This window comes from Panthera pardus, unplaced genomic scaffold (assembly GCF_024362965.1).
Source record: "Panthera pardus isolate Hobbes unplaced genomic scaffold, ASM2436296v1 HiC_scaffold_24, whole genome shotgun sequence".
Classification (NCBI taxonomy): Eukaryota; Metazoa; Chordata; class Mammalia; order Carnivora; family Felidae; genus Panthera; species Panthera pardus.
This window is the reverse complement of record NW_026526810.1, coordinates 96,494,410-96,522,113: the sequence shown is the minus strand read 5'-3', so window position 1 is coordinate 96,522,113 and position 27,704 is coordinate 96,494,410. Positions and strand designations below refer to the sequence as shown.

The 27,704-nt window shown below is 34.7% G+C and overlaps 1 protein-coding gene across 1 annotated transcript in view; it reads left to right on the top strand.

Moving 5' to 3' along the window:
• EXOC5 (exocyst complex component 5) overlaps nucleotides 1–27,704 on the top strand; it is a 61,967-nt gene that overhangs the window by 24,047 nt on the left and 10,216 nt on the right. Inside the window, exons 5-15 of the mRNA XM_053889451.1 lie at nucleotides 3,165–3,229; nucleotides 5,753–5,781; nucleotides 6,952–7,061; nucleotides 8,499–8,543; nucleotides 8,646–8,786; nucleotides 10,341–10,423; nucleotides 11,449–11,658; nucleotides 13,251–13,398; nucleotides 21,140–21,248; nucleotides 25,625–25,745; nucleotides 26,947–27,033. Of these exons, the coding sequence (XP_053745426.1) occupies nucleotides 3,165–3,229; nucleotides 5,753–5,781; nucleotides 6,952–7,061; nucleotides 8,499–8,543; nucleotides 8,646–8,786; nucleotides 10,341–10,423; nucleotides 11,449–11,658; nucleotides 13,251–13,398; nucleotides 21,140–21,248; nucleotides 25,625–25,745; nucleotides 26,947–27,033 (1,148 nt within the window). The remainder of the gene's footprint in view (nucleotides 1–3,164; nucleotides 3,230–5,752; nucleotides 5,782–6,951; nucleotides 7,062–8,498; nucleotides 8,544–8,645; nucleotides 8,787–10,340; nucleotides 10,424–11,448; nucleotides 11,659–13,250; nucleotides 13,399–21,139; nucleotides 21,249–25,624; nucleotides 25,746–26,946; nucleotides 27,034–27,704) is intronic.

The window sequence follows — 27,704 nt, the reverse complement described above, 5'->3', positions numbered from 1 at the left end:
CTTATAGATAGTATATGCACAAGGTAACATTGTCCACTAATACATTGAATATACAGTCTTCCTGCATTATTCCAAGTTTACTCCATGGGATATTTATGATAGTGGAATGTTAAAAACTAAGTATTGTTGAAGTTTACTTTGAATTCGGCAACACTGTTTTTTGTAAGTAGGAACTGTATAAGCTTACAGAAAAAGCAGTTACATATTATACATAATTCCTCTAAGGAAAAGACAGTATTTTAAATAATGAGTGTAAGGAATTCTATTTATTGTATAAAGGTAGAATTGACAAGATTAACATTAAGAATGTTGTCGAACTTAAACACTTGTAAGACAGTGGCAATATCTAGCTTTTGTTACATTTATATGATTTTTAAGTATAAAAGTATACTCACACAGACACACACCCTAAAGCTTGAGCAATGAACTGTTTTTCAGGATAGTTTATGGAATGCTTTTATTTTGTTTCTTAAATATAAAAATATATGGTTATAATATAAAAGTACATATTTATGCATATTATAAAATATGTTTTTATATATGAAAAATTGTATGTAATTTAAATTTTATAACGTGGATTACCTGGTATCATACCTGTTGGATTGTGTAATCTGTTTATGCTGTTATAAACCAAATGCAGATATTTTACCCAATGTGAGTTGGCCTTTTATTTGAAGGCAGCTCAAAGTAGCCATTTAGAGTCTAGAGAAAAAAATATTTTAAAATTGACTGATCATACATACTTTTAATCTGATTTGTATTGCTTGTAATGTTTTACATCATGAAATTAAGTTCTTTATACGCTTATTTAAACATTATAATTATCCTCAGGTCATTGTGTAGTTCTTTGTATTATCTGTTAAGTTCTAATTGAAAGAAAAAGTCTTCATATTACTATTTCATTCACTTGTTCACTCATTTATCTGTAGTTTTTAGGGTGCAAGTATAAACTAACAGTTTTTTGTTCTTGTTTTTTTAGACTAGTAATTTTTAAGTGAATTCTTCTTCTTTGCTTCACTCTCTTCTATTTTCCGTTTTCTTTCATCTTGTATTCCTTTTTTCTTATGTTTTGTTCCTTTTTTCCCAATCATCTTGTTTTTCTCTCATGTCTTCCATAAGTTTGGGGTTACTATTTGCTAGTTATGAATCATTATTTTTGGCTTAGTATTATCACAGTTAACTACATTTAAGAACTTACATTTGGTATTAGATTGCCAATTACAAGATAAACTTCTAGCTATCTCAGTTTCTATACTCTTGCCAGCTCTCCCTTCCCAATGGAAAGAAAAGGCAAATCACCCACACCTAGAGAGATGTGTGATTGCAGGAGGAATTAGAATAGGATAACACATCTTCTTCCTGCTCCATAGTCATTTTTATTTCTTTTAACTTTGCTTTAAAAAACCTATTTTCTGTCCATGTCATATATATTCCCTCTTACCTCTATTCTTACAAAGTTTGTTAGTTGTTTTACTCCCTAGAATCACAGCTTATTGTTCTTCATGTAGATAATGCCTGATGATTTGATTATCTTTAACACTGCTGCATGGGTGGCCTCTCACTCTACATGTAGACAAATTATTAGATTGTGGATTTGACAACTTCTGTACTTTTGTACTATACTTGTAACTGATTGATGCCCTTGACAACTATTGTGCTTTAAATGATTTTTATAAAATAATTACTTGTGGAGGGGCGCCTGGGTGGCGCAGTCGGTTAAGCGTCCGACTTCAGCCAGGTCACGATCTCACGGTCCGTGAGTTCGAGCCCCGCATCAGGCTCTGGGCTGATGGCTCAGAGCCTGGAGCCTGTTTCAGATTCTGTGTCTCCCTCTCTCTCTGCCCCTCCCCCGTTCATGCTCTGTCTCTCTCTGTCCCAAAAATAAATAAACGTTGAAAAAAAAAAATTTAAAAAAAAAAATAATAATTACTTGTGGAAATTCAATAAAGTCAAGTGTTATTTATTGCTATATTCCTACTACATTAAGGAAAGTTTGCAAACAGCACATAATGGGGACTTCCATCTCTTAAAATAATAGGACAGATTCCTGGTGGAAACAGAACTGGCTATAGACCAGGCAGGTCTTTTCTGAAGGGGATATTGGTGAGGAGAAAAGGTTGGACATTGCTAGTCCAACTAAATGGCATGGTGCAAAGTGATATTGGAGTGGTACCTGTTCCCATGTGCAGCAGGATGGAGTGAGTGTTTATAACTGAAAATCACAGTGACATACAGACAAGGAGAGAAGAGATAACTCAAACCAGAATGCTATGTTCACTATTGTTTGGCAACAGTTTGTTGGGCCCTGCTGTTGTCCACTTTGCTTGCCAGACTTCACATGAGTGCTTGGTTAGAAAGATCTGTGTTAATGTTTTTAGCTCTTGCTTCATGTTTGTAAGAGTCTCTTTATTTTTTAGTGTAAAAGAAAGTGAGTGATCATAAATCAGTTACTGAAGGTGTGCCAAAACTCAGTACTTAACTGAAACTTAAAGAAAAAGTGAATATTGTATAACTCCCCCCACACATTAGTGTAAGTAAGCATGGTCCAATATTTGCATTTCAAGGACTTTAGACCCTTGGCCTGAATCCTTTAGTTCCACCACTTAAAGAAGTGCACCTCTGTACCATATTTCATTCAGGAGGCTTCATATTCAACTCTATATTTGCTTTTAGAACAAGTTTTATAAATTTATGTGTTTATTAAATGATAGGTATTTTAGCTGTTTTATTTCGTTATATTCATTCAGTTCAGCTTAAAGTGGGATATATGCAGCAATATGATCTGAATTATTTTCATAAATCTTGTTTGTCTTTTTTGGGTTCATAAACCAGAAGAGACACTTAGGCTTTCAGCAAGGAATGATTTTAATTTTTTCAGAGTAAACTTGAACTGCAAGTTTCACTGGGAAGGGATTATGGCATTATAAAATCACAAAATTTCAATACCAGAAAGACAGATTTTTATGTTTTATTGATTCATTTATTGATGATAATGTATTTCCGTTGCTCACAAGGTTTTATTTGTATGGATTTTAAAAGATAATTGTTGGAGTGAGGGTCTATTGGCATACATAGGGGATTATTATTATTTTCAAATATAAAGATATATTTGGTATGTATAGGGTTTGTTTTTTTAATTATTGCTTTCATTTATTTTTGAATAGATCAAGGAGGCAGCAGACATCATTCAGAAGTTGCACCTAATTGCCCAAGAGTTACCTTTTGACAGGCAAGTTCATTTCTCAAGAGCTAATTTGCATGTATGCTATAATTTATAAAGTTTTATTTTTCCCTGTATGTTTTTGCTTATTCAACAAGAGTTTATTGAATACCTCCTTTGTACAAGCATAGTATATAAGAGTTGATTGAAAAAATATAGTTTCTTAATATCTAAATTTAGTGGTATACTTTGAAATACTTTCAACCTTTTGTCTTTTTTTTTTTAAGTTTATTTTATTTTGAGAGAGAGTGCGTGCGTAAACGGGTCAGGGGTAGAGAGAGAGGGAGAGAGAGAATCCCAAGCAGTCTCCACACTGCCAGCAGACCCCCAGACACGAGACTTGATCTCATGAACCCATGAACCGTGAGATCTTGACCTGAGCCATGATCAAGAGTCGGACACTTAACTGATGGAGTCACCCAGGTGCCCCTCTTTGTCTTTCTTCTGAAAAAAAAAAATTGCTGAAGAATTTTGAAATTTCCTAAAGTGATGTTTTAAATTTTCTTTTTTTTTGGACTCTGATAAGCTGGAATGGAGGGAATGGGGAAAGTTTAAACATGGGGCCATTCAGCTGCTTTTTCTTATATCTAGATGAGAGTCCTTAAACTTTATGGAGTTTTAGACACCTTAAAAGTTGATGAAAGCTAAAAAAGTTTCTTCAGAAAATTCAGATCCACACAGATTGTTATAAGCAACTTCATGGAATTTTAGACTCTTTAGCCTAGCCACAGACTCCTCCTTAGGGACTTCAAAATTGGACCATTTCCTTAAATGGGTAAAATGTGTAGATCACAATAGGTTGCCTGATAATTGTTGGATAATCTCTCCATTCTATTCTGCATATACTCATCTTCTCCTATTTTTCAGTTACATATTTCTCTTACAATTCTGTTTTAGTCTCTGCCAAGCCTTGGAGTTGAATATATGTCCTAATTAGTTTTAATTCTTTCACAAAGATCAGTATGGCCTTACATGCATTCTATTCCACCATGACTTTGATACATCAGTTTTGTATAACTCTACTTTTTAAAAAAAATTTTTTTAATGTTTATTTATTTTTGAGAGAGAGGCAGATTGCGAGTGAGAGTGGGTCAGGGGCAGAGAGAAAGGGAGACAAAGAATCTGGAGCAGGCTCCAGGCTCCAAGCTGTCAGCACAGAGCCCGACGTGGGGCTCGAACTCACAAGCTGTGAGATCATGACCTGAGCCAAAGTCGGATGCTCAACCGACTGAGCCACACAAGTGCCCCTGTACAACTCTACATTTTTGTCACCTTCTTTATCTGTCTTTGCCATCTCTTTTGCCAACCATCCTCCTCTCTCTCCAAACTGATTACATAGAATCTCTCAACATTACTTTTTCATAATGTACATTCTCCCTTGATATTTAAGATTTTAAAAAATTCTAGTGTAGGGGCGCCTGGGTGGCTCAGTCGGTTGAGCGGCCGACTTCGGCTCGGGTCATGATCTCGCGGTCCGTGAGTTCGAGCCCCGCGTCGGGCTCTGTGCTGACAGCTCAGAGCCTGGAGCCTGTTTCGGATTCTGCGTCTCCCTCTCTCTGACCCTCCCCCGTTCATGCTCTGTCTCTCTCTGCCTCAAAAATAAACGTTAAAAAAAAAAAAATTAAAAAAAAAATTCTAGTGTATGGTAGTATGTAATGTTTTAGTTTTTGAATTTGCAAAGATTGGATGGTTCGTCTGTAACACACATTGCTGGGTTCTTTTTATGACTTCTATTTTATGTTTCATATACTGTTCTTGTTATTTTTCTTTTAAATAACAGTAATGGAATTTTTTTTATGAAAAAAATCCCAACAGAAGGGGCAAATAAACAAATAGGAATTTAAAATGTTAGCGAATAGGGCCACCTGGGTGGCTCAGTTGGTTAAACATCCGACTTCAGCTTGGTCATGATCTTAGGTTTCATGAGTTCAAGTTCTGCATTGGGTGAGCTTGAGCCCCTGCTCTGAGCTCCACATTGACAGTGTGGAGCCTGCATGGGAGTTTCTCTCCCCCTCTCTCTCTGCTCCTCGCTCACTTGTGCACACTCTCTCTCTCAAAAATAAATTAAAAAAAAAATCTTTTAAAAACTTGTTAGTGAATATAAGCAGAGACAATAGCTCAGTGTTGGGGCTGGTGGGGTTGTTAATGCCTCATATAGAACATCTCCCTCTTTAACAAGTTATTGTTTATTCAGAGTGAATTTCATAAATGAGAACTAGCCGCCCCATCTGAATGGCCCAAATTCAGTTTTGTTACCTGGCATGTTTACTATCAATACTCTTTCCCTCCTGGTTGGCTGACTAGCTGGTTTGTTTGCTTTCCTTCTTTCCTTCCTCCCTCCCCCCCTCCCTTCCTTCCTTCTTTCCTCTCTTCTTCCCTTTTCCCCTCCCTTCCTTCTTTCCTTGATGATGACCTTTAATACAAAGGTTTCCCTTATACTCCCAGACCCCGTTTCCCCTTTTATTAACATCTTAGATTACTGTGGTACATTTTTCTCTAGTATGAACCTCATCATTGGTTTTTATCTTCCAGATTTTCAGAAGTAAAATCCAAAATTGCGAGTAAGTGGAGTTTGATTTATTTAATAGTTGTGAATAGGTGATAAAAATACTTCTATAAAAGAAAAATAGTAAAAGGAGAGATAGTGGGAACAATGTTATCTTCTCACCTTATCCCTGAGTTTGACTCCTCTTCATTGAAGCAGTCATTACCAGTTTCTTAGGTATTCTTCTAGAATATCCTATGGATATACAAGCATAGGACATAAATCACATATACATGTGTAGAATTTAGTCCTGTCCCTGGTTATTTTTAAATAATTGGTAGCATCCTATACAAATAGCTTTATACCTTGTGTTTTTAATTTAACAGTGTATCTTGGAGGTTGTTTTGTATCCATGTATCTGTAAAGTAGGTTCTTTGTCTTAAAAGCTAAGAGCTTTTAACTTAAAAGCTTGTGTGAGCATTTCAGTATCTTTATAACTGCTTACATGATTAGTTTTATCCTTTCCAGTCTTTGGATTATATTTTAAGCAGATCATTCTGGGTCTCTGGAAAAGCCATTATATTTGCAGGCTCCCATGGTAATTTGAGTCATGTTTGGGAGACCATTGCATAGAAGGTTCAGAGAGCCACCTATTTTCCCAAAAGTGTTACAATAAGAATGGCATAGATAGTTGGACTTCTTGGCAACGTTTCTGATTACTGTAAGATTAACACAGCATTCAGGTTTTCACACAGAACATTAGTAGCCTCAATAATGTAGTGAATCAGACACCATGTATTATCTTAAGGTGATATTTGGTGTTAAATCCACGATAGTTCATGGTAAAGACATCTGAATTCTAGTAAAGAGTTCTGTAGTCCTCTTCACCATTTCTACAGCTTTATGTTTAAGATTTTTCCTATCTCATACTATCAGAAATGACATCCAGAGGTTTATCTCAGTCAGCTGCTTTTTTAAGTAACAGTGATAAGTGGTAGTCAGACCAAGGGAGTTCAGCTGTTTTCCTGGTTGGGAAGATTTCTTTGTCTTTAAAAATATAGATTTATATTATATCATAGTGTATTTTAGGGGCTAGACTCATTGCGTATAATCACATATTGTTTTTATAAGTCTTTCAAAAGAAGGCTAGATCCATAGTCATTATATTTGTAAATAATTCATGTGCTTGTAAATAACTTGCATACATTGTCCCGTTGTAGCTGAATTACTTCCTTTTTACTTTTAGGTAAATACCATGATTTAGAATGCCAACTGATTCAGGAGTTTACCAGTGCTCAAAGAAGAGGTGAAATCTCCAGAATGCGAGAAGTAGCAGCAGTTTTGCTTCATTTTAAGGTAAATAGTAATTATTAGAAATGAAGATTAATCTTCAAGATTGTGGAGATTATATAAATTCTATATATTATAGTCACCGATTATCCTGTTAGTTGTATGACTCTCACAGTGATTATTTTTATTGTTTTGAACAATTTAAATGTATATTTCATATCTCTTCCATAAATTATGTTAAATTTTAGGTATTTAATATTATATTCAATAAAATTTTATCAATGACGTTTTATATTGGTTGACAGAGAAAATCATACTGTCTTCTTGTCTTTTTATTTTTTCAGTCAAACATGTTATGAAATAGGTCAAAAGTAAAAAGATTTAGCTTTAAATATCTGGTGGAATGTAGGAGCCAGAGATTAGATGGAATATAATTAGTAAAAGACTTAAATCCAGAAGATCTTAGGTGGTAATACAAAGAAATACTATCTTCTTGGATTTTGAATTAGGGAGAGAATCCCTATAAAGAAATTAAAGAAATAGTGCTTTGCAATTTGTTTCCTTTTTTTTTTTTTTCAGAGAGAGAATGCAAATGGGGTAGGGGGGCAGAGGGAGAGGGAGAGGGAGTGGGAGAGGGAGAGAGAGAGAGAAAATGAATCTTAAACAGGCTCAGCACAGAGCCTGATATGGGGCTTGATTCCATGAGCCTGGGATCGTGACCCAAGCCGAAATCAAGAGTCGGACTCTCAACCACCTGAGCCACCCAGGTACCCCCGATCTGTTTATATTTGTATCTGAGTAGGAAATAGGAGTTTTTTGTTGGACTTTTCACTTACAAGTAACATATTAAGTATTGAGAATGGCTCTTGACACAATAGTGTACTTTGGCATTGCTTACTTTACTTGTTTTTATGTATGATTTGTTAATGGACAAAAATCATTATAGAGAGCTTAATATGACACATTATTTTGTTTAAATACATTCTGCTAAAATAGATTTAATTTTAAAAGTAAATTTCCAGAATGCCAGTTAAATGCAGCTCTGTTCAGAGTCTTGCAAGGGAACACAAATGCTTTGAATCCAAGAGTGGAAAGAAGGAAATATATATATATATTAACATGAAATACATAATGTATTTATTTATATATATTAAAAACCTTTTCTCAAGACTGAATCTGTGTGTGTGTGGGTGCATGCATGCATATACATGTTTTGGAGTTGAGGGAGATTGGCTAGGTGATCATAGGGCAAAATGACTACAAAAAACTCATACCAGTTTTCTTCTTTCATTCTAAAATCTTGCAAGGATATGAACCAGGTGATCAATTTCATAAAAAGCAACTGAGAGAATTTCATTTAAATCCAACAACTGTTATTATTGGTGATTTATTAGGGCATAGACATAGCTTTATTACATATAATAATTTTTATTGAGATTATTACTGTTGTGATTATTGTTATTAAAACAGAACTATGATAATGTATTTCTTTCTTCTTTGTAGGGTTATTCCCATTGTGTTGATGTTTATATAAAACAGTGCCAGGAGGTAACCTAATAGTACACTTTTCTGGATTTTATTTTATGCTAATTTGTGTTTTAAAAACCATTTTAAAATCATACATTAACTATGTAAAATGCCTCTGTTTAGGGTGCTTACTTGAGAAATGATATATTTGAAGATGCAGCAATACTCTGTCAACGGGTAAACAAACAAGTTGGAGATATCTTTAGTAATCCAGAAACAGTACTGGCTAAACTTATTCAAAATGTATTTGAAATCAAACTACAGGTAATTTTAAACTATGACTAAGTAATTCTTAAGGCAATAAGTGATTTTTTTCTCTGTTTTGAAAGTTATTTATTTATTTTTTAATTTTTGGTTTACTCATGTAATGCCCTTTGGAATAGTAATCTCCTTATTCAGTGAATGGGAAAAGAATAACAACGTCATGCTTTTTTAAAAAAATATTGTTCACCAAGAAAAAAGGTGCTAACCACCAAGCATCATCAGAGCACATGTTTAAAATTTGTGTAGCAGCAGTACAAGTCATAAAAGGTTGTAGAGGGGTAGCCTCAGATTGTTGTTGTTGTGGTGTTTTTTTTTTGAGAGAGAGAGAGCATGCTAGTAGGGGAAGGGCAGAAAGAGAGGGGGACAGAGGATCCAAAGCAGGTTTTGCACTGACAGCAGAGAGCCCGATGTGGGGCTTGAACTCATGAACCATGAGATCATGACCTGAGCCCAAGTCAGACGCTCGACTGACTGAACCACACAGGTGCCCTGGTAGCCTCAGATTTTTATTTTTATTGGGTCCTCACTTTGACCAATGAATGTATTTATGAAATTGAGTAAGAATTGTAAGCACAGTCTGTAGAATTTTCATAATATGGTACTAATATGAAAAGAAAAAACATAGTAATTTCTAGGTGTGTAGGATGGTTTAGTGTTGTTTTGGCTGTATTTCATGGACGTGAGACACACAAAAAAGTTCCATGCTGTTCCGCCATCTTGGCTCCTCCCGAAAACAGTAATTTAATGTACAACCTGGACTCCCATAGCACTATACATTAAGGCAACATTTCCCAAACTATGTTTTCTACTGGATTAAGCAACATAAAAGAAGTTTTTGTTTTTAAAACACAATTCAGAACTTTTTATAGCCTTTAAAAGTACTAACACATATTGTGATTCTCTAGGAGGAATGTAAAGTACAGCATTTCCCAATTTTAGAGTAATGCCTGTTAATCATAGGGGACACTAGTGTTAGCCAGGCCACAGTTTGAGAAATGCTGCTTTAAGGAATTGACTATATCGATACAGCATCAGGTTTTGTTTTTTGGGTTTTGTGGGGTTTTTTTGTTTCTTGTTTTTTTGAATATTTATTTATTTTGAGAGAGAGAGAGAGCATGAGCAGGGGAGGGGCAGAGAGAGAATCCCAAGCAGGTGCCACTCCATTAGCATAGAGCCTGATGTGGGGCTCAATCCCAGGAACTATGGGATCAGGACCTGAGCCAAAATCAAGAGTTTGATGCTTAACGAACTGAGCCACCTGGGTGCTTCTGAGTTTTGTTTTTTAAATGTACTTTAAAAAGCAAGACAGGCCAGTCTCAAAAGAAATTTTGAAATTCTTAATACTTATTCCCAAGACTGCTATAGATGAACATGTAAATATGAGAAGTATTAAAAATTAAAAGCCTATTAATAATTTTTTTATATTGGTATACTTCTTATGCATTGCCTTTCCATTGTATTTTAAGTAAGAACAGCCCCAGAATGTGGAGTAATTTAGAGAAAAAATATAATGTTTACTTGACATAATGTTGGCCATTTTTTTTTCCCCTCCAGAGTTTTGTGAAAGACCAGTTAGAAGAATGTAGGAAGTCTGATGCAGAGCAGTATCTCAAAAATCTCTATGATTTATATACAAGGTATGTTTTTAATTACTAGAAAATAGTAACATCTCAGATTTTCTTTCCTTTTTTTTTTTTAATAGAAAATGGTGAAGTATTCAGGTATTTTTGAGTAAAAGTTTGTTAGTAATTTACCTTTCAGTATTAAATACTTGGTTACGTAGATTACTGTTATAGAAAGAGCAGCATTCTTAGCACATTAACTTAAGGAATCAGATATTCTTTATAGTCATGTACTTTAATGAAACTTTGTTTATGTTGTTTAAGACTCAAGAATTTTGTTTTGAATTTTAATTGTAAGCTAGTTCCCTATCATTTTTTTTCTAAGAGGTAGTATGATTATATTTATCTGCAGTTAAATCTTTAGAAATTGAGAAAGTCACAAATTCTTAACAAATTAGTTTCAGCCTTAAGTTTGATATGAAAATTTGCCTTAGGCTTTTGTAAATGAAAGTGTTACACTTAGAAATATTATATCAGAAGCTTCTTAATGGAGTTTTTTTCCAGTCCTATTGTTCTTTGTCAGTGACGTCATTTTGGGAGGAGGGTCTTCAAAAGTAACTATAATCAGGAAGTCCATCCCAACAACGTTTATTGTGAGTCTGTATTTAACAATGCAAAACAGAAAATTAAAGAAAAGTCCACATGGGCAAAGACAAAAGGGAGAATGAACAGAGAGTAGATCTTTCAGTATTCTGACTTGGGTACTATGTTATGAATGCCATTAGAGTGTAGTTGAAGTCATTCTGCCACTGTTGTCATTTCTAGACTGGTTGGTTGCCTAGATTTTTTCTCTTAAGTCGCCTATCCCTAGGAGATTATCCTTAGTCAGTTTGCAAAACCACAATGTTGTTTGTGATGTCAGTCTACTTTATATATAGCGCTGTGCAGCTTCTCTCTGTATCCTAAGCACCTTCCCAAGGTTTAAGAAATGGTGGTTTAACATAAGTTATTAAAATTACATTGTAAAAATATGTATTCCTCAGTGTTATTACTATACCTAAAATATACATTCATCTTTTTCTCCCTTTTTCCATGAAAAGAACCACAAATCTTTCCAGCAAGTTGATGGAGTTTAACTTAGGTACTGATAAACAGACTTTCTTGTCTAAGCTTATCAAATCCATTTTCATTTCCTATTTGGAGAACTACATTGAGGTAGAGACTGGATATTTGAAAAGCAGAAGTGCTATGATCCTACAGCGCTATTATGATTCAAAAAACCATCAAAAGAGATCCATTGGCACAGGAGGGTAAGTGTTTTTGTTAAATGTTACAGTTAAAACTAAAGATGTTAAGAATTTTATTGTATTTGGACAAACTTGTCAAATATTGACAGTTACTGAAATTTTCTATGAAGAACTCATTTAACCCAGCTTATTTATGACACCACTGATCAAATCCTGTCTCTTGAACCATGTATTGAAATGACCTAACATGATGTAATTAAAATGTAAAGCAGAATACCAGCACTATAAATAGTCGCCTTTTTTTTTCCTAGACTGAATAAATTATTCCAGGTTATTAACTAGGAAGCACATCATTTTTTGTTGTTGCAGGTGTGGAAAAAAAAAATAGCAAATAGTTTACTTTTTAAGTACCCTGAGCTTTTAATGACTTGGGCATAAAATTACTTAATTAATACCTAAAGCCTGGGATTATTCACATACTAGAAGAAAATGATTTGTTCTAAGAATTGGTGGCATCTTAGTTATCCAGATCTCAACTATGTGGAACCCAGTCACTTTTAGTATGAAGCAGAATGACTTATGCAGAGCCATGTAATTAGAGTCCAGAGTACACTCAAATCACTTTCTTGATTCCCAGTTTGTCATATACTACATAATGATCAGGGAGAAGTTATAGTTAGGAATAAGAAGTGACATCTTGGGGGCACCTGGGTGGCTCAGTAGGTTAAGTGTCCAACTGTTGATTTCAGTTCAGGTCATGATCTCATAGTTGTGAGATCAAGCCCTGCGTCGGACTCAGCATGGAATGTAGAGCCTGCTTGGGATTCTCTCTCTGTCCTCTCTCTGCTTCTCTCCTGCTTGTGCTCGTGTGCACGTGTGTGTGCACGTGTGTTCTGTCTCTCTCTCTCAAAATAAATAAAAAGTGACATCTGAAAGGCAGCAGCAAATAAGGGAAGAAAAAAACTAAAGAACAACCATGAGAATTTTAAAAAAAAATTAGGTTGGGGCTCCTGGGTGGCTCAGTTGGTGGAGCATGCAACTTTTGATCTTAGGGTTGTAAGTTCGAGCCCTCCATTGTGTGTAGAGATTACTTTAAAAAAAAAATATTCACAGTACTCCAGAGTTAGGTATACTAGGAGCAAAAGAAGTTTAACCTAAAGATACCACCGTATAATAAATGTTCAAAGTGACTGGTTACTCAGTCATTAAGAAAAGCTATATTATGGTTAATATATCTTATTTAATAATAATGAAGAAATAAGAAGTATGTTAAAATGGTTAAATGTATTTAAAAAAGCATTAAATTTTTAAAGTTTAAGAAGGACCATTTAGTTATATTAACTAATTTGGAATAGTCCACTTGCTAAGGAAACCAAATAAGGAGTTTTTGGCTATTGAGTCAGAATTATAGAGCTGAAAAAGACTTTAAAAGTCCTAACTCCAAATATACTAATTTTTCAGATGAAAGTCTTCCGTGTAGACATTAAGGCTTGTTTCACTTTATAGAACTAGAGTTTATTGGAATTAGAAGTTTTAGGTCTCCTGGCAGTTAGTCCATTTTTCTTTGTTGATGTATACTAAGTTGAACAGCATTTGAAATTGAAATCTGTGTATAATAAAGTGTTCTCTTTTTATTTGTTGTCATGATCCATTAGTATTCAAGATTTGAAAGAGAGAATTAGACAACGTACTAACTTACCACTGGGGCCAAGTATCGATACTCATGGGGAAACTTTCCTATCTCAAGAAGTGGTGGTTAATCTTTTACAAGAAACCAAACAAGCCTTTGAAAGATGTCATAGGGTAAGAGTAACTGTAAATTTATTTTATTTATATATAGTTGTGTATTTTAATTTTTGCCTTGTAATAAGATATAAATCTGCTATCTGGTTAGGTACAACTATTTTTTGTAATAGAGTTTTTGTTTTGAAGAACAGAATTATTTTTAAAGTTATTTAGAAGTATATTTTAATATAATTTTACGAGTTGAATATACCAATTTTTTTTGTAAGATATTAAATCGATACATGAAAGGGAGGTTTCGAACTATCTTATAAAAATATAGAGCATTAGGGAGAGAAGGATGTTTTAAGAACCCAGGTATTAAAGGAAAAGAATGAAAAGTTGACTCTATTAAAACCAACAAACACACTTTGACAAAGTAAACAGATAAGTCACAGCCTGCAAGAAGTATCTATAGCTAGTATTACCAGCAGAAGATTATGTGAAACAAATAATAGTGGCACATAATTGTATAGCACATACCATGTTCAGAGCACTTTAGGTATACATTACTCATTTAATCATTGTAACAACCTTGTGAGGTTTTTATTCCATTTTACCGATGAAGAAACTGAGATATGTACCTCTTAAGCAGTGGAAATGAGAGTTGAGAGCATCTTAATTTTTTATTTGTATCGATGTGTATATGGTTTATATATTTTATATTAACAGACGGTAAATCAGTATAAATTACACACATAAATCAATAGGAAACAAAGGCTACACATAAACAAATAGAGAAAATGCAAGTTACCAATAAGATTTTCACTCTCACTAATAGGAAAATGAAACGTAAAATAGGGAAAATAGTATCTCATTCAGTCTGCAAAAATTAAGTCTGATGATATCAAGTGTTGGTAAGGATGGGGAGCAATAGATATTTTCATGCACTGCCATTGGAATAGAAATTGTATCTTTACTTTGGATAGTAACTTGAGAATTCCTTAGAGAAACTAATAGGTATATGTGCCACATTGTTTATAATGGTAAAAAATTAGAAGCAAATTAAGTGTGCCTCAAAAAGAGAATTGATAAACTGACATTGTTGATACACTAGAAAACTATATAACAATTTAAATGACTAGAGTTACGTGTATCAACATTAGCAAATCTCAGAAATACAATGTTGAATACAAGATGGGGAAAAGATATATTCAGTATAATACCTCTATATAAATTTTTAAAAAGTAAAACTATACCTTATATCGTTTAGGGATGTGGACAAGCATAGGCATGATAAATTCAGGATAGTGGTTGCCATGAAGGAGGAGTACCTAAGGGACTGTATCCATATTTATAATGTAGGACCCCCTCACCCCCAGATCTGAAGTACATTTGGAAAAATGTTAAGATATGACACATCTGGGGGTTATGGATATATTTGGTAAATTACTGTGTCTAGTTTTCTGAATGCTGGAAATAGGTTAAAATATTTCTAAAGATCATCGAACTTGAAACTGTCAACATTATATTGTTTGAGTCACAGTAACTAGCTCTAAATCATGACCTTTGTCTGGAAACTTACAAGATAGAAATTTAGTTCAATTCAGTGCATTCTGATCCAGCAACATTATGTGTTTACTTTGTACCAGCTGCCATGTTAGACATTGAGGATATAAATGAAAGACATATACCTTACTTTTGAATAGTGTGGAGAAAGGAGGTAGCATATAAAGAATCAGTGCAAAGTAGGTATATCGTGCTGGGACCAAAGAAGATGCAACCAGCTCTGCCTGGTGAAGGAATTGAAGAAGAGTATTTTTTATAAAAGATTACAAGAAGGGAACTTTTGAGGCCTGAGTCTTGAAAGCTACATAGGATATCTACAAGAAGGTAATTCTTGCAGAGAGAATACTACATATAAAAAGACATACATAGGGCTGTCTGGGTGGCTCAGTCAGTTAAGCGTCCAACTTTGGCTCAGGTCATGATCTCACAGTTGATGGCTTCAAGCCCCTTGTTGGGCTCTGTGCTCCAGCTCGGAGCCTGGAGCCTGCTTTGGATTCTGTGTCTCCCTATCTCTCTGCCCCCCCTCCGCTTGCACTCTCTCTCTCTCTCTCTCTCTTTTTCTCTGTCTCTCAAAAATAAGTAAAAATGTTAAATAAAAAAAAAATAAATCCTTGGTGGATGTCAAATGGCTTTCCTCCTGTAAAAAAAAAAAAAAAAAGACATACACAAAGATTGGCTGTGCAGCATAAAATGCTTGAAATAAAAATGTACATTGGAGAGTAATAAAAAAGGAAGTTGAAAATGTAGACAGAAACTTTTTGTGTACTCTGCTTAGAAATTTAGACTTGACCTTGTAGTTGATGGAAGCTTTAAAGGATAATTAAAAAGGACAGTGTAACTTTTGCACTGTTGATGGGAATGCAAGCTGGTGCAGCCACTCTGGAGAATGGTATGGAGGTTCCTCAAAAACTTAAAAATAGAGCTACCCTCTAGCCCAGCAATTGTACTACTGGGTATTTATCCAAAGGATACAAAAATGCCCAGTGTTTATAGCAGCACTATCAACAATAGCCAAATTATGAAAAGAGCCCATTTATCCATCGACTGATGAGTGGATAAAGAAGATGAGTGGATATACAGTGGAATACTACTAGGCAATCAAAACAATGACATCTTGGCATTTGCAACAGCATGGATGGAACTGGAGAGTATTATGCTAAGCAAAATAAGTCAGTCAAAGACAAATATATGATTTCACTCATACGTGGAATTTAAGAAACAACAGATGAACCTAGGGGAAAGGATGGAAAAATAAAAGTAGAGACCATAAGAAACTCTTAAAGAGAACAAACGGAGGATTGCTGGAGCTGTGTTGAGTGGGGGAGGGTGGGCTAAGTGGGTGATGGGCATTAAGGAGGGCACTTGTTGGGATGAGCACTGGGTGTTACATGTAAGTAAGGAATCATTAAATTCTACTCCTGAAACCATTGTTACACTCTATGTTAACTTGGATTTAAACAAAATTAAAATATTAAAAAGGGCAGTGTAATTGGTCCTTTTTTTCCTTTTTTAAAAAATAATTTCCAGATATCTTTGACATTCAGTAAACTGCATGTAGTTAAACCACATGATTTGATAACTTTGATAAGTTATATCTACATTTCTGAAGCTATAACTTCAATCAAGATAACAGATCCAGTACCCCAAAAAGTTTCCTTTGTCCTTCTATAATCTCCCTTTCCTCTCCCTCCACTTCTGTTCTCATTTGCATGAGACTGAACAGCTTTATGTCACTGTAGATTCATTTTCAAAAAGAAGTTGACATTTGAGGACTGAGTTTTGAAAGCCAAATAGGATGTCTTCGAGAGGTTGATTAATTTTCTAGAATTTTTTTTATAAATGGTATATAGGATATTATAATATAGTATTTTATAAATGGTATATAGAATATATGTACATGTGTTTCTGGCTTTTTCAGCACGATTCTTTAAGAATTCATCCATGTTGTGTATATTATTTACTGTGTTCCTTTTTATTGCTGAGTAGTATGTCTTTGCATGAATATACCACAGTTTATGTATTTACCTATTGATAGACATTCAGATTGATTTCATTGTTTGACTATTAATGAATGAAGTTGCTGTGAACATTCATGCATATGTCTTTATGCAGACATAAGCTTTCATTTCTCTTGGATATAGACTTAGTAGTAATACAGGTGAGTCATGTATTTCTTTTAAAGAAACTGCCATACTGTTTTCCAAGGTGGTGGTTTCATTTGACATTCCCACCAGCAATATGTGAAAGTTTCATTTGCTTCCCCATGACCTCCAACATTTGGTATGATCAGTCTTTTTAATTTTAGACAATCTAATGGTGGATAGTGATATCTCATTATGATTTCAGTTTGCATTTTCCTAACGACTAATGATGTTGACTGTCTTCATGTGTTTATTTGCTATTCGTATATATTTGAGGTATTTTTTGTACATTTTAAAAATTGAGTTCTCTTATTTTTTGAGAGTTCTGTGTTCTGGTTACATTTCATTTATCAGATATGTGATTTGCAAATGTTTTCAGTCTGTGGCTTGTCTTTTTAATCCCTTAACAGTAGTGTTTCATTTGATGAAATATGGATGATGAGAAGTTCTTAATATTGGTGAAATCCAACACTTTTCTGTTATGGATGGTATCAGAATTTTTGGTATCATATATAAGAAATCTTGGGCTAACCCAAGGACACAAAGACTTCCTATTATGTTTTCTTCTAATAGTTTAATAGTTTAAGATTTTGCATTTAGGTCTTTAATCAGTTTTGAGTTAACTTATGCATGTCATGTGATGCATGGATCAGAGGTGGGTTTTTTTTGTTTTGGGGTTTTTTTTGTTGTTGTTGTTGTTGTTGTTTGCATTTAGTATCCAGCTGTTTAAACATTATTTATTGAAAAGCTATCTTTTCTCCACCAAATGCTTGGGAACCTTTGTCAAAAACCATTTGAGAGTTTATATGTTGATCTATTTCTGGACTCTGTTCCATTGACCTACTTGTCTTTGTGCTAAGACTACACTGTCTTGATCACTATAAGTCTTGAGTCAGGTAGTATAAGTCCTCTAATATTTTCATATGCCTTATAATCAGTTTGTCAGTCTCAGGGGAAAAAAGTTTGAAATTTTGATTTTGATTGCATTGGATCTGTAGTTCTGTTTGTGGACAATTAACATCTTAACAATATTGAGTTTTTGGTCTATGAACATCGTATATCTCTCCATTTTTTTAGATCTTCTTTAATTTTCCTTAGCAATGTTTTCTAATTCTTAGCACACAAGGTTTATCCCTGAGTGTTTAGGATTTTTTGTGCTATTTTAATGTAATGTCAGTAGTATTTTTTTAATTTGTATTTTTGATACTCTGTGTTAGTGTATAGAAAAACAGTTGATTTTTATATGGTGATTTTATACCTGCAACCTAACTAAACTCACTTATTAGTTCTAATAGTTTTTTTTTTTTTTTCTGTAGATTCCACAGGATTTTCTGAATAGACAATCATGTTGTCTGCCAATAAAGTCAGTTTTACTTACTCAAGTATAAAAACCTGTTATTTTGTTCTCTTGCCTCATTGCATTGGTCAGAACCTCCAGTTCAGTGTTAAATAGAAGCAGTTTGAGTAAACCCTGTGTGCTATTCTTAACCTTAAGAATAAAGCATTCAGGGGGCACCTGGGTGGCTCAGTCGGTGAAGCATCCAACTTCGGCTCAAGTCATGAGCTCATGTTTCATGAGTTCGAGCCCCACGTCGGGCTCTGTGCTGCCTGCTCAGAGCCTGGAGCCTGCTTCGGATTCTGTGTCTCCTTCTGTCTATGCCCCTACTCTCTCTCTCTCTCTCTCTCTCTCTCTCTCTCTCTCTCTCTGTGTCTCTCTCTCTCACTCAAAAATAAACACACACACACACAAAAAAAGAATAAAGCATTCACTGTTTCACCATTAAGTATGATACTAATTGTAGGTTTTTCACAGATGCTCTTAATCAGATTGACAAAATTCTTTAATTTCTAGTTTTCTAAGTAATTTTATAAGATTAGGTGTTGTATTTTGTCAAATGCTTTCTTTTTATTTTGTTAATGTGCTGAATTACATTGATTTCCAAAAGTTAACCTTGCCTTTCTTGGATAAACCCCAATTGTTCACCATGTGTTATCCCATGTATATTTTGTTGGATTAGGTTTGCTGAACTTTTGTCAAGAATTTTTGTGTTTGTGTTCATGAGGGATATTGACTTAATACATATACTTTTTTCTCATAATGTCTTTGTCTAGTTTTGGTTGTCAGGGTATACTGGCCTTGTAGAATGAGTTGGAAAATAATCCTTCCTCTTCAGTTTCCTGGAAGAGTTTGTATAAAATTGGTATTATTTTTTCCTTAAATGTTTGGGAGAATTTACCAGGGAAGTCATTTGGGTCTGCGGTTTTCTTTGTGAGGGTTTTTTTAACTACAAATTCAACTTCTTGAATAGACTTAGAAATAGGTTATCTATTTCTTTTTAATTGAACTTTGGTAGTGTCTTTTAAGGATTTGTATATTTTACATAAATTGTTGAGTTTATTGGGATTAAGTTGTTCATGATAGTTCCTTATTGTCCTTTTAATATCTGTAGAATATATAGTGATGTCACCTTTTCATTCTTGATATTGGTAATTTGTATCTTTTTTTCCTGATCAGTGTAGCTAGAGGTTTATCAGTTTTATTGATTTTCCCAGAGAATCAGCTTTTGGTATCTTTGATTTTTCTCTGTTCTTTTGTGTTTCATCAATTTCCACTCTTTATTCTTTTTTTGGTACCTACTTGGGTTTCATTTGCCCTTCTTTGTTTAGTTTTTTAAGGTGGAAACTGAGGTCATTGATTTGAGACCTTTCTAGCTTATAGCTAGTTAAGGGCATCTGTTGAGCATCAGTGAGCAAAGAAGAGAGGTGAAGGTTGTGGTTAGAGTGACTAGTGAAGAATAAACTTTGGGGAGTGGTATTAAGAAGACCAGGAAGGGAATCGAGTAATATCAAATCAGTATTTATAATAGATCTTTTAAAGTGGGCTATGTATTTCAACTCACCCCTCTTTATATCAGATGATAATCATTACTCTGAGAAAGGTACATGAATGGAGACTACAAAGAGGCAACAATCAATTGATAAACAATACAGGAAGCAGTTATAAGAAGTTGAGAGGTAATTTTCTAACTTTTTAAATAGAGATTTCATTTTCTCACTGTGATGTTAATAATTCTTTTACTGAGTAATCATCAGCAACATCAACAGCAAAATGAACACTTGTGAGTTTACTGTGTGCCAAACACTGTGCTAAAAATACTCTATGTGCATTTTCGTATTTTATTCTCACCTCTGGACTAGGATATAAGTACTGCTAATAGTATTCCCACCTTACAGATGAGAAAGTGAGGCCTTGTGGGGTTAAATAACATCTTAAGGGGTTACTCAACCAGGGAGTGATGAAGCTGGGATTTGAGCCTGTCATAGTTTAGTGCATCGGCTACTGATTTCCCCATCTCCTCCCCCAGTAGAATAAAGAATCCTTCTTATTTTGAGTTTTGCTAGAATAGCTTTTGTTAAAGTTAGTGGCTCTGGAACTTCTTTCACCACAACCTACAATAAGAAATGGATTTTACAGGGGCACCTGGGTGGCTCAGTCAGTTAAAGCATCTGACTTTGGCTTAGGTCATGATCTTGCAGTTCATGAGTTTGAGCCCCACATTGGACTCTCTGCTATCAGCATGGATCCTGCTTCGAATCCTCTGTCCCCCTGTCCCCCTGTCCCCCTGATCCTTCCCCACTCACTCTGTCTCTCTCAAAAATAAATAAACATTAAAAAAAAAAAAAAGGAAATGGGTTTTACATGGCAGCCCAGGGGACATTTGTTATATGTATGTTTGTGTATGTGTGATGTTTTGCGTGTATGTGCATCTCATTAAACTATATTTGGTTTTAATATGTACATTATACTTCATTTTCTATTGATTCTCTCTTCTCTCCTCTCTTTCTTGTCACAATCCACTAATGGATTGCAATCCAGGTGAGAAAAACACTGATCTAGTCTAAGCCAGGAGACTTGTAGACAAATAGGGAGCATTGTAACTATATGTCTATGTATGTGAGAGAGGCATTGGGGGTGGGAATGGGAGTATAAGTTATTTTGATATCTGAACACTGGCTACATCTTAGACAAAATTGATTGCTAAAAAAAAAGTTGCTTTTTTTTTTTTTAAGATAGACTTGAGGAGTAATTTGTTTGGTTTTTCTTTTTAAAGCTTTCTGATCCTTCTGATTTACCAAGGAATGCCTTTAGAATTTTTACCATTCTTGTGGAATTTTTATGTATTGAGCATATCGATTATGCTTTGGAAACAGGACTTGCTGGTAAGTATATTTATTTGTCTTATAATTTGCATTAAATTTCTTTAATCATGCTTAGTTAACTGTATGCATAATAATGTTTTATATATACTCAACTTTATACATCGAATTCAGTTCAATGCAATGAATAATGCTTTTTGAGCTTCTTTAATGCAAGGGTTTTCCAGGTGCTGAAAGTTACACAAAGACACAGTTGTCTCATATTTCTTACATCAAGCAGGGCAGGGCAAGCTACATAAGTTACTGCAGCGTATGGGCAGACTGTAGTACAATGCTATAAGTTATAAAATGTCAAGGGAGCAGAAATAAGGATGACAGCAATTCTTGTTGAGGCAATTGAGTAATATAAGGTGTAGAAAGAAAAATACTCCAAAATAAGCCTGGAAAGGAATGAATTCATATTAAAATTTTTTCTTTTGCTTTTGGTCTTTTGGGTTTACTGGTATTCATAGGGTAATAATGACTTCTTCCCTAAATCCCAGTCCCATTAATCCAGTTGCCTCTGAACTTTCCACCTATCTATTGTGCATCTCAGATATAACATATGCCTAATGAAGCTCTTTATCTTCCATCTAAATATGTTTGACTCCCATTTTTCTCCATGTGTTTGAAAGGTATTACTATTTATGGGTTGCTCAGGCCCCAAACATAGGAGTTGCCATAATTTTTCCTTTTCATGAATGCTGATAGCCAGTCTATCAGCAAATCCCATTAGTATACTTGCAGACATAACTCAAATTCATCTACTTTTCTCAAGGTCTACTGATGCCACTCTAATTTAAATACCATCATCTCGGGGCACCTGGGTGGCTCAGTTAAGCGTCTGACTTCGGCTCAGGTCATGATTTCATGGTTTGTGAGTTCGAGTCCCGCATCAGGCTCTGTGCTGACAGCTCTGAGTCTGGAGCCTGCTTTAGATTCATGTCTCCCTCTCTCTGTGCCCCTCCCTAGCTCGCTCGCTCTCTCTCTCAAAAATAAATAAGACATTTAAAATACATACATACATACATACATACATACATACATACCATCATCTCTGTCTACTCCTAACTGGCCTTTCTGTGTACATTCTCACTTCTGCACAGTACTGACTCCACATAACAGTCAGTTTGATTATTATTTCTTTGTTTAAGACCCGTTAGTAACTTCCTGTTACTTTTAGGGGGAAAATAAGAACAGACTTCACAAAAGCATGGCTTTTGATCTGTCCTCCTCTTCTGTATTCATCCACATCTCCTATTGCACTTCCTCTCACTATCTCAGCCGCTCTGGCCTTCATTCTTTTTTCTCACTCAGGCTTGTTGCGCTTGGTGTTTCCCTGTCCCTCAAATCCTTTTCCTTCAGCTCTTCAATGCCTGGCTTTTCAACCTCTGATCTCAACTAAGAGGTCACCTTCTCAAAGAGTCCTTTGCTGATCACACTAGCCAATGTAGCCCACCTCTCCCAGTCCAGTAACTCATTATTTCGTCACTGAATTAATGTTTTTCATAGCACTTCTCGCAATGAAATTTTCATCTGTTAACATCTGCCTCCGCTAACCAGAATTCATTAATTCAACACATACCTTTTAAGTGCCTACTCCTGCACTCATGGAGCTTTCAATCTCAGGGAAAGGATAGACAAATGACTAGAAAGTGCAATGTAAAATTGAGTAAGAGTTAATGAGAAGTGTTGGGAAATTGGGATGGGAAATTCAGGAACAGAGGGCTTTTTTTTTTTTTTTTTTTTTTTGAGGAAGGATGGTCAGAGACTGCCTGTCTGAGGAGACATGATCCAGAGAGCTGAATGAAGTGAAGGAGTGAATTGAGAATTTGGAGACAGTATTTTAAGAGAACAGCATGTAAGCTCTTGTGGCTAGGAATCTTAATCTTTCTTATTCACCATTATTGTCTGGCACCTAGAAAGCACATAGTAGATGCTCAAAAATGTTTATTGACTGTATGTCACATCATTTCATAAAGTTTTTAACATTGAAGCATACTCACCCATAATTCAGTAACCTTGTGGTTTATTCTTACCCATTTTTTTATTTGCTCTCATGATGTAGATAAACATTTGTAGCCTGCTTTTTTTTTAACTTAAGTACAGCAGACTCTTTTTTTTTTTTTTTTAAGTTTATTCATTTTCTTAAATAATCTCTACACCCAACGTAGGGTTCAAACTCACGACCCCAAGATCTAGAGTCACATGCTTTGTTCCAACTGAGCCAGCCAGGTGCCCTAATTACAGCAGATCTTGACATCGAGTATTTAGCATTTGCCATTTGCAAATGACTTAATGTGGCAATTTGTATTGGGTAATAATACCTCAAAGGTATGAAGATTAAAGAAGATAATGAAAAAAGATAACATGAATTTGAATCCATATGGTATGAAGGACCTGTTATTAAGCTCATATGGAAATCTAGCATCTTCATTTTAATAGTTGTATGTATTCACAATTTGGAAGGGCTTAGGGGTGAGAATGTTTCTTATATTCATAAACTTTCTTCCATGCAGCCATTTAGTTAGTATTTACTAAATGCTGTTTTTTCTAATGATAGAATAAAATTCTGTCATGCATATATATAATAAAGTTAAATAAACTTAACTATCCCCTATTTCTAGATATCTTGAATCTTTTCAGTAATATAAATAATGCTGCAGTGAACGTTGTAGAGCTTAGAGTGTTTTCCTTATTTTGAATTATTTTCTTCGTATGAAATCCCAGAAGTGAAATTAGCAGTTCAGAGTGTGGTACCTGGGGCCCCTGGCTGGCTCAGTTGGTAGGGCATGTGACTCTTGATCTCTGAATTATGAGTTCAAGCCCACGTTGAGGGCAGAGTTTACTTACAAAAACACACACACACGAAGTGTGTTACCAATTTCAAATTTTCTATACATATACAGTTTTGCAAAAGGGTTTTTTTTTTTTTGCAGTAATTTACACTGTTATTGACCTTTATGATTGTACTAATTCTTTGCATAGTGTTGAATATTTTTTTAGAATAAAGGGATTTTTTTTTTTTTTTTAATTATGTAGAGGGAGCGCACGCATGAGTGAGGGAGAGGGGCAGAGGAAGAGAGAATCTTAAGCAGGCTGCATGCTCAGGACAGAGCCTGAGGCAGGTCTCAGTCCCATACTGCTGGTTCATGATGTGAGATGAAATCGAGAGTCAGACGCTCAACCACTGAGCCACCCAGGTGCCTCTGGATATTCTTTAAAAACCTTTAATTTAATGGTTGAAAACACACATAAATATTACCTTAATTTTTGTATCTTCCATTAATAATAAGGATTGGTATTTTCTACATGTGTACTGACTTAATTTTCTTTCTAAGTTTGTGTTGGAGTCTTTAGTTTTCTTACTATTTGGTGATTTTATCGTATCTTCTTTTTTTTTTTTTTTTTTTTTTTTTTTTGAGAAAGAGGGAGAGCGTGTGCAAGCATGTGCACAGGTGGGGGAAGGGCAAAGGGAGAGGAAGAGAAAGAATCGTAAGCAGGCTCCATGCAGCCAACGCAGGGCTCTGTCTCACAACCATGAGATCATGACCTTAGGCGAAATCAAGAGTCGGACACTTAACCAACTGAGCCACCCAGGCACCCCTTTTGTTTTCATTTTTAAAACTTTGAAAAAAAATCATCATCCCATAAAGAATTCTAGGTATTAAACTTTTATTTTCTCATGTATGAATATTTTCCTTAGCCCATTATGCTTCTTAGTTTTCGCTAGAAACATAGACATCTAAGGTTAGAATGTATCTTAGAGTTTATCTATTGCTCTTCTACAAAAAAGATGAATCTGAAATCTGGAGAGGTCAGCTCTCTTTTTTGGAGTCAGCATGTGGAGTCACCTGAATAGCATGCTGGAAAATCAAGAATTTTTTTGTAGACAGCGAGGAGACTTTGAATATTTTTGAAGAAATAATAGAGAGCAAGATGAGTGAAATGTGTAAATTTAAATATATTACTCTGGCAACAATATATTAACAGAAAAGATAAAGTGATTTGAACCCAGGAAAGTAACAAAAAAATTATTTTAACTGAGATAATGAGGCCTTGTTATAAGAAAAATGGTGGAAGTGGTTCATGGCTCATGTGAACCACTGGGCATGAGAGAGTAGGAAAGAAAAGATATAGACCAAGATGATTCATTTATTGATGTATTTTTTGCTTATCTCAGCAAATAATGAAAACTGAGTAGATGGTGAAACTTCGTGTGTAAAAACTTTGGATTAATTTTATTATTAAGCTTAATTTTACTTTTCTGTCCACAAAAATCATTGCTGATTTATTAAAATAGCAGTTGCTTTTACTCATAATATCACATTCATTTTTTCAGTTAGCAAGATGAATTTCTTCAAGTGTGATTCTAATACATACATGCCTTCCAATTTTAGGAATTCCTTCTTCAGATTCTAGGAATGCAAATCTCTATTTTTTGGATGTTGTGCAACAGGCCAATACTATTTTTCATCTTTTTGACAAGCAGTTTAATGATCACCTTATGCCACTAATAAGGTTAGTCAAATTGATTTTTGTTGGTATGTCAGTGAATATTATAATGTTCTCTACATATAAAGACTTACAACAAAAATTTCATGAGATTAATAGGACAGATTTTAATATACGACATTAAGGTTTGGTTTATATTTTCCTATCAGTTTATGTGAACTTTTCAAGCATGTGAGGATTAAATAAGGTGGAGTATATGTGAACATGCCTTATAAAATTATATGTGTACTATTACAAGATGAACAATATATAAAAGATAATATTTTAAACATTTTATTGTAAACATGGATATGCCAAAAAATTAGTCTAGAAACAGTCTTAAAGATAAGATCACTTGTAATCCCTAAATCACACTTTGAAAGGAAATGTACTAATTTAAGAACTGTAATGCCACATAGCAAAGAATCCACATAACTGTTAGAGTTGCATATTCCTTAATATTTTGTGTGTTTTTGACATTTAGGTGGCATTCAGAAGGCAAATATGATTGTCAAAATTATTTTTTAGTGTAGGAAAGCTAAATCAACTGGATTGGCTGTAGTCTCCAAACTTTAATTAGTATAATTGATTATATTCTTAAGCTATCCAACGGATTTTTTGTTTTTTATTTTTTTATTTTTTACTGTTATTTAATTAAAAAGGAAACAAAACAACAAAACAAGAAGAAAACAAAACAATCCCAAAATTTCAAAATCACATATATTTATATTCTTGAGGGATATCTTCTCTGAGATGAAAGTAATGAATCCAAAAAAAGAGAGGTTAGAGTGGGAGAGAGCCAAAGCATAAGAGACTCTTAAAAACTGAGAACAAACTGAGGGCTGATGGGGGGTGGGTGGGTGATGGGTATTGAAGAGGGCATCTTTTGGGATGAGCACTGGGTTTTGTATGGAAACCAATTTGACAATTAATTTCATATATTAAAAAAAAAAGTAATGAATCTAAATCTTCCTCTTCCTTCTCTTCTAAATGGTTAATTTTTCCTAGTGTGACTATTAGGCATAGTAATACTGCATAATTTCCTAGTTTGAATTGGGCACTGTAGTTACTACTTACGTGCTTCTTGGATTTGCAAGCAAATTAAAATAATATATATGTATGTTTGTGTATTTATAAATTTTTATAGCAATATACATATGCATATGAAAAACTTTCAGAGTTATAAGGCTACTAACGTGATTTTTTTTTCCTTTTAAACATTGAATAGCTCTTCTCCTAAGTTATCTGAATGCCTTCAGAAGAAAAAAGAAATAATTGAACAAATGGAGATGAAATTGGATACTGGCATTGATAGGCAAGTTGTTAGTTTTATTTTTAGTTTTTTTTTAAAGATTTTATGTTATTATTTTTTTAAATATTTATTTTTGAGAGAGACCATGTGCGAGGTAGGGGAGGGGCAGAGAAAAGGGAGACCGGATTGGAAGCAGGCTCTGTGCTGACAGTAGAGAGTCTGATGCAGGGCTCGAATCATGAACCATGAGATCATGACCTGAGCTGAAGTCAGATGCTTAACCAACTAAGCTACCCAGGTGCCCCTAAAGATTTTATTTTAAAATCCACACCGCCGTGTGGGCTTTGGACTCTCAGTCCTCCAAAAGCCACATGCTCCACCCACTGAGCCAGCCAGGCACCCCCCGCTTGCCTCTTATATTTTTTAAATTGTAAAAACACTAGGGGCGCCTGGGTGGCTCAGTCGGTTAAGTGTCCGACTTCGACTCAGGTCATGAGCTCATGGTTCGAGAGTTCGAGCCCCACATTGGGCTCCGTGCTGACAGCTCGGAGCCTGGAGCCTGCTTCCGATTCTGTGTCTCCTTCTCTCTCTACCCCTCCCCTGCCTCACACTCTGTCTCTCTCTCTCAAAAATAAATATTTTTTTAAAAATTTTAAAATTTTTGTAAAAACACTATTATAAATGCAGCATGAAAATGGTTTTTAGTATGTTTAGATTCTTTTAAACTAGATTCA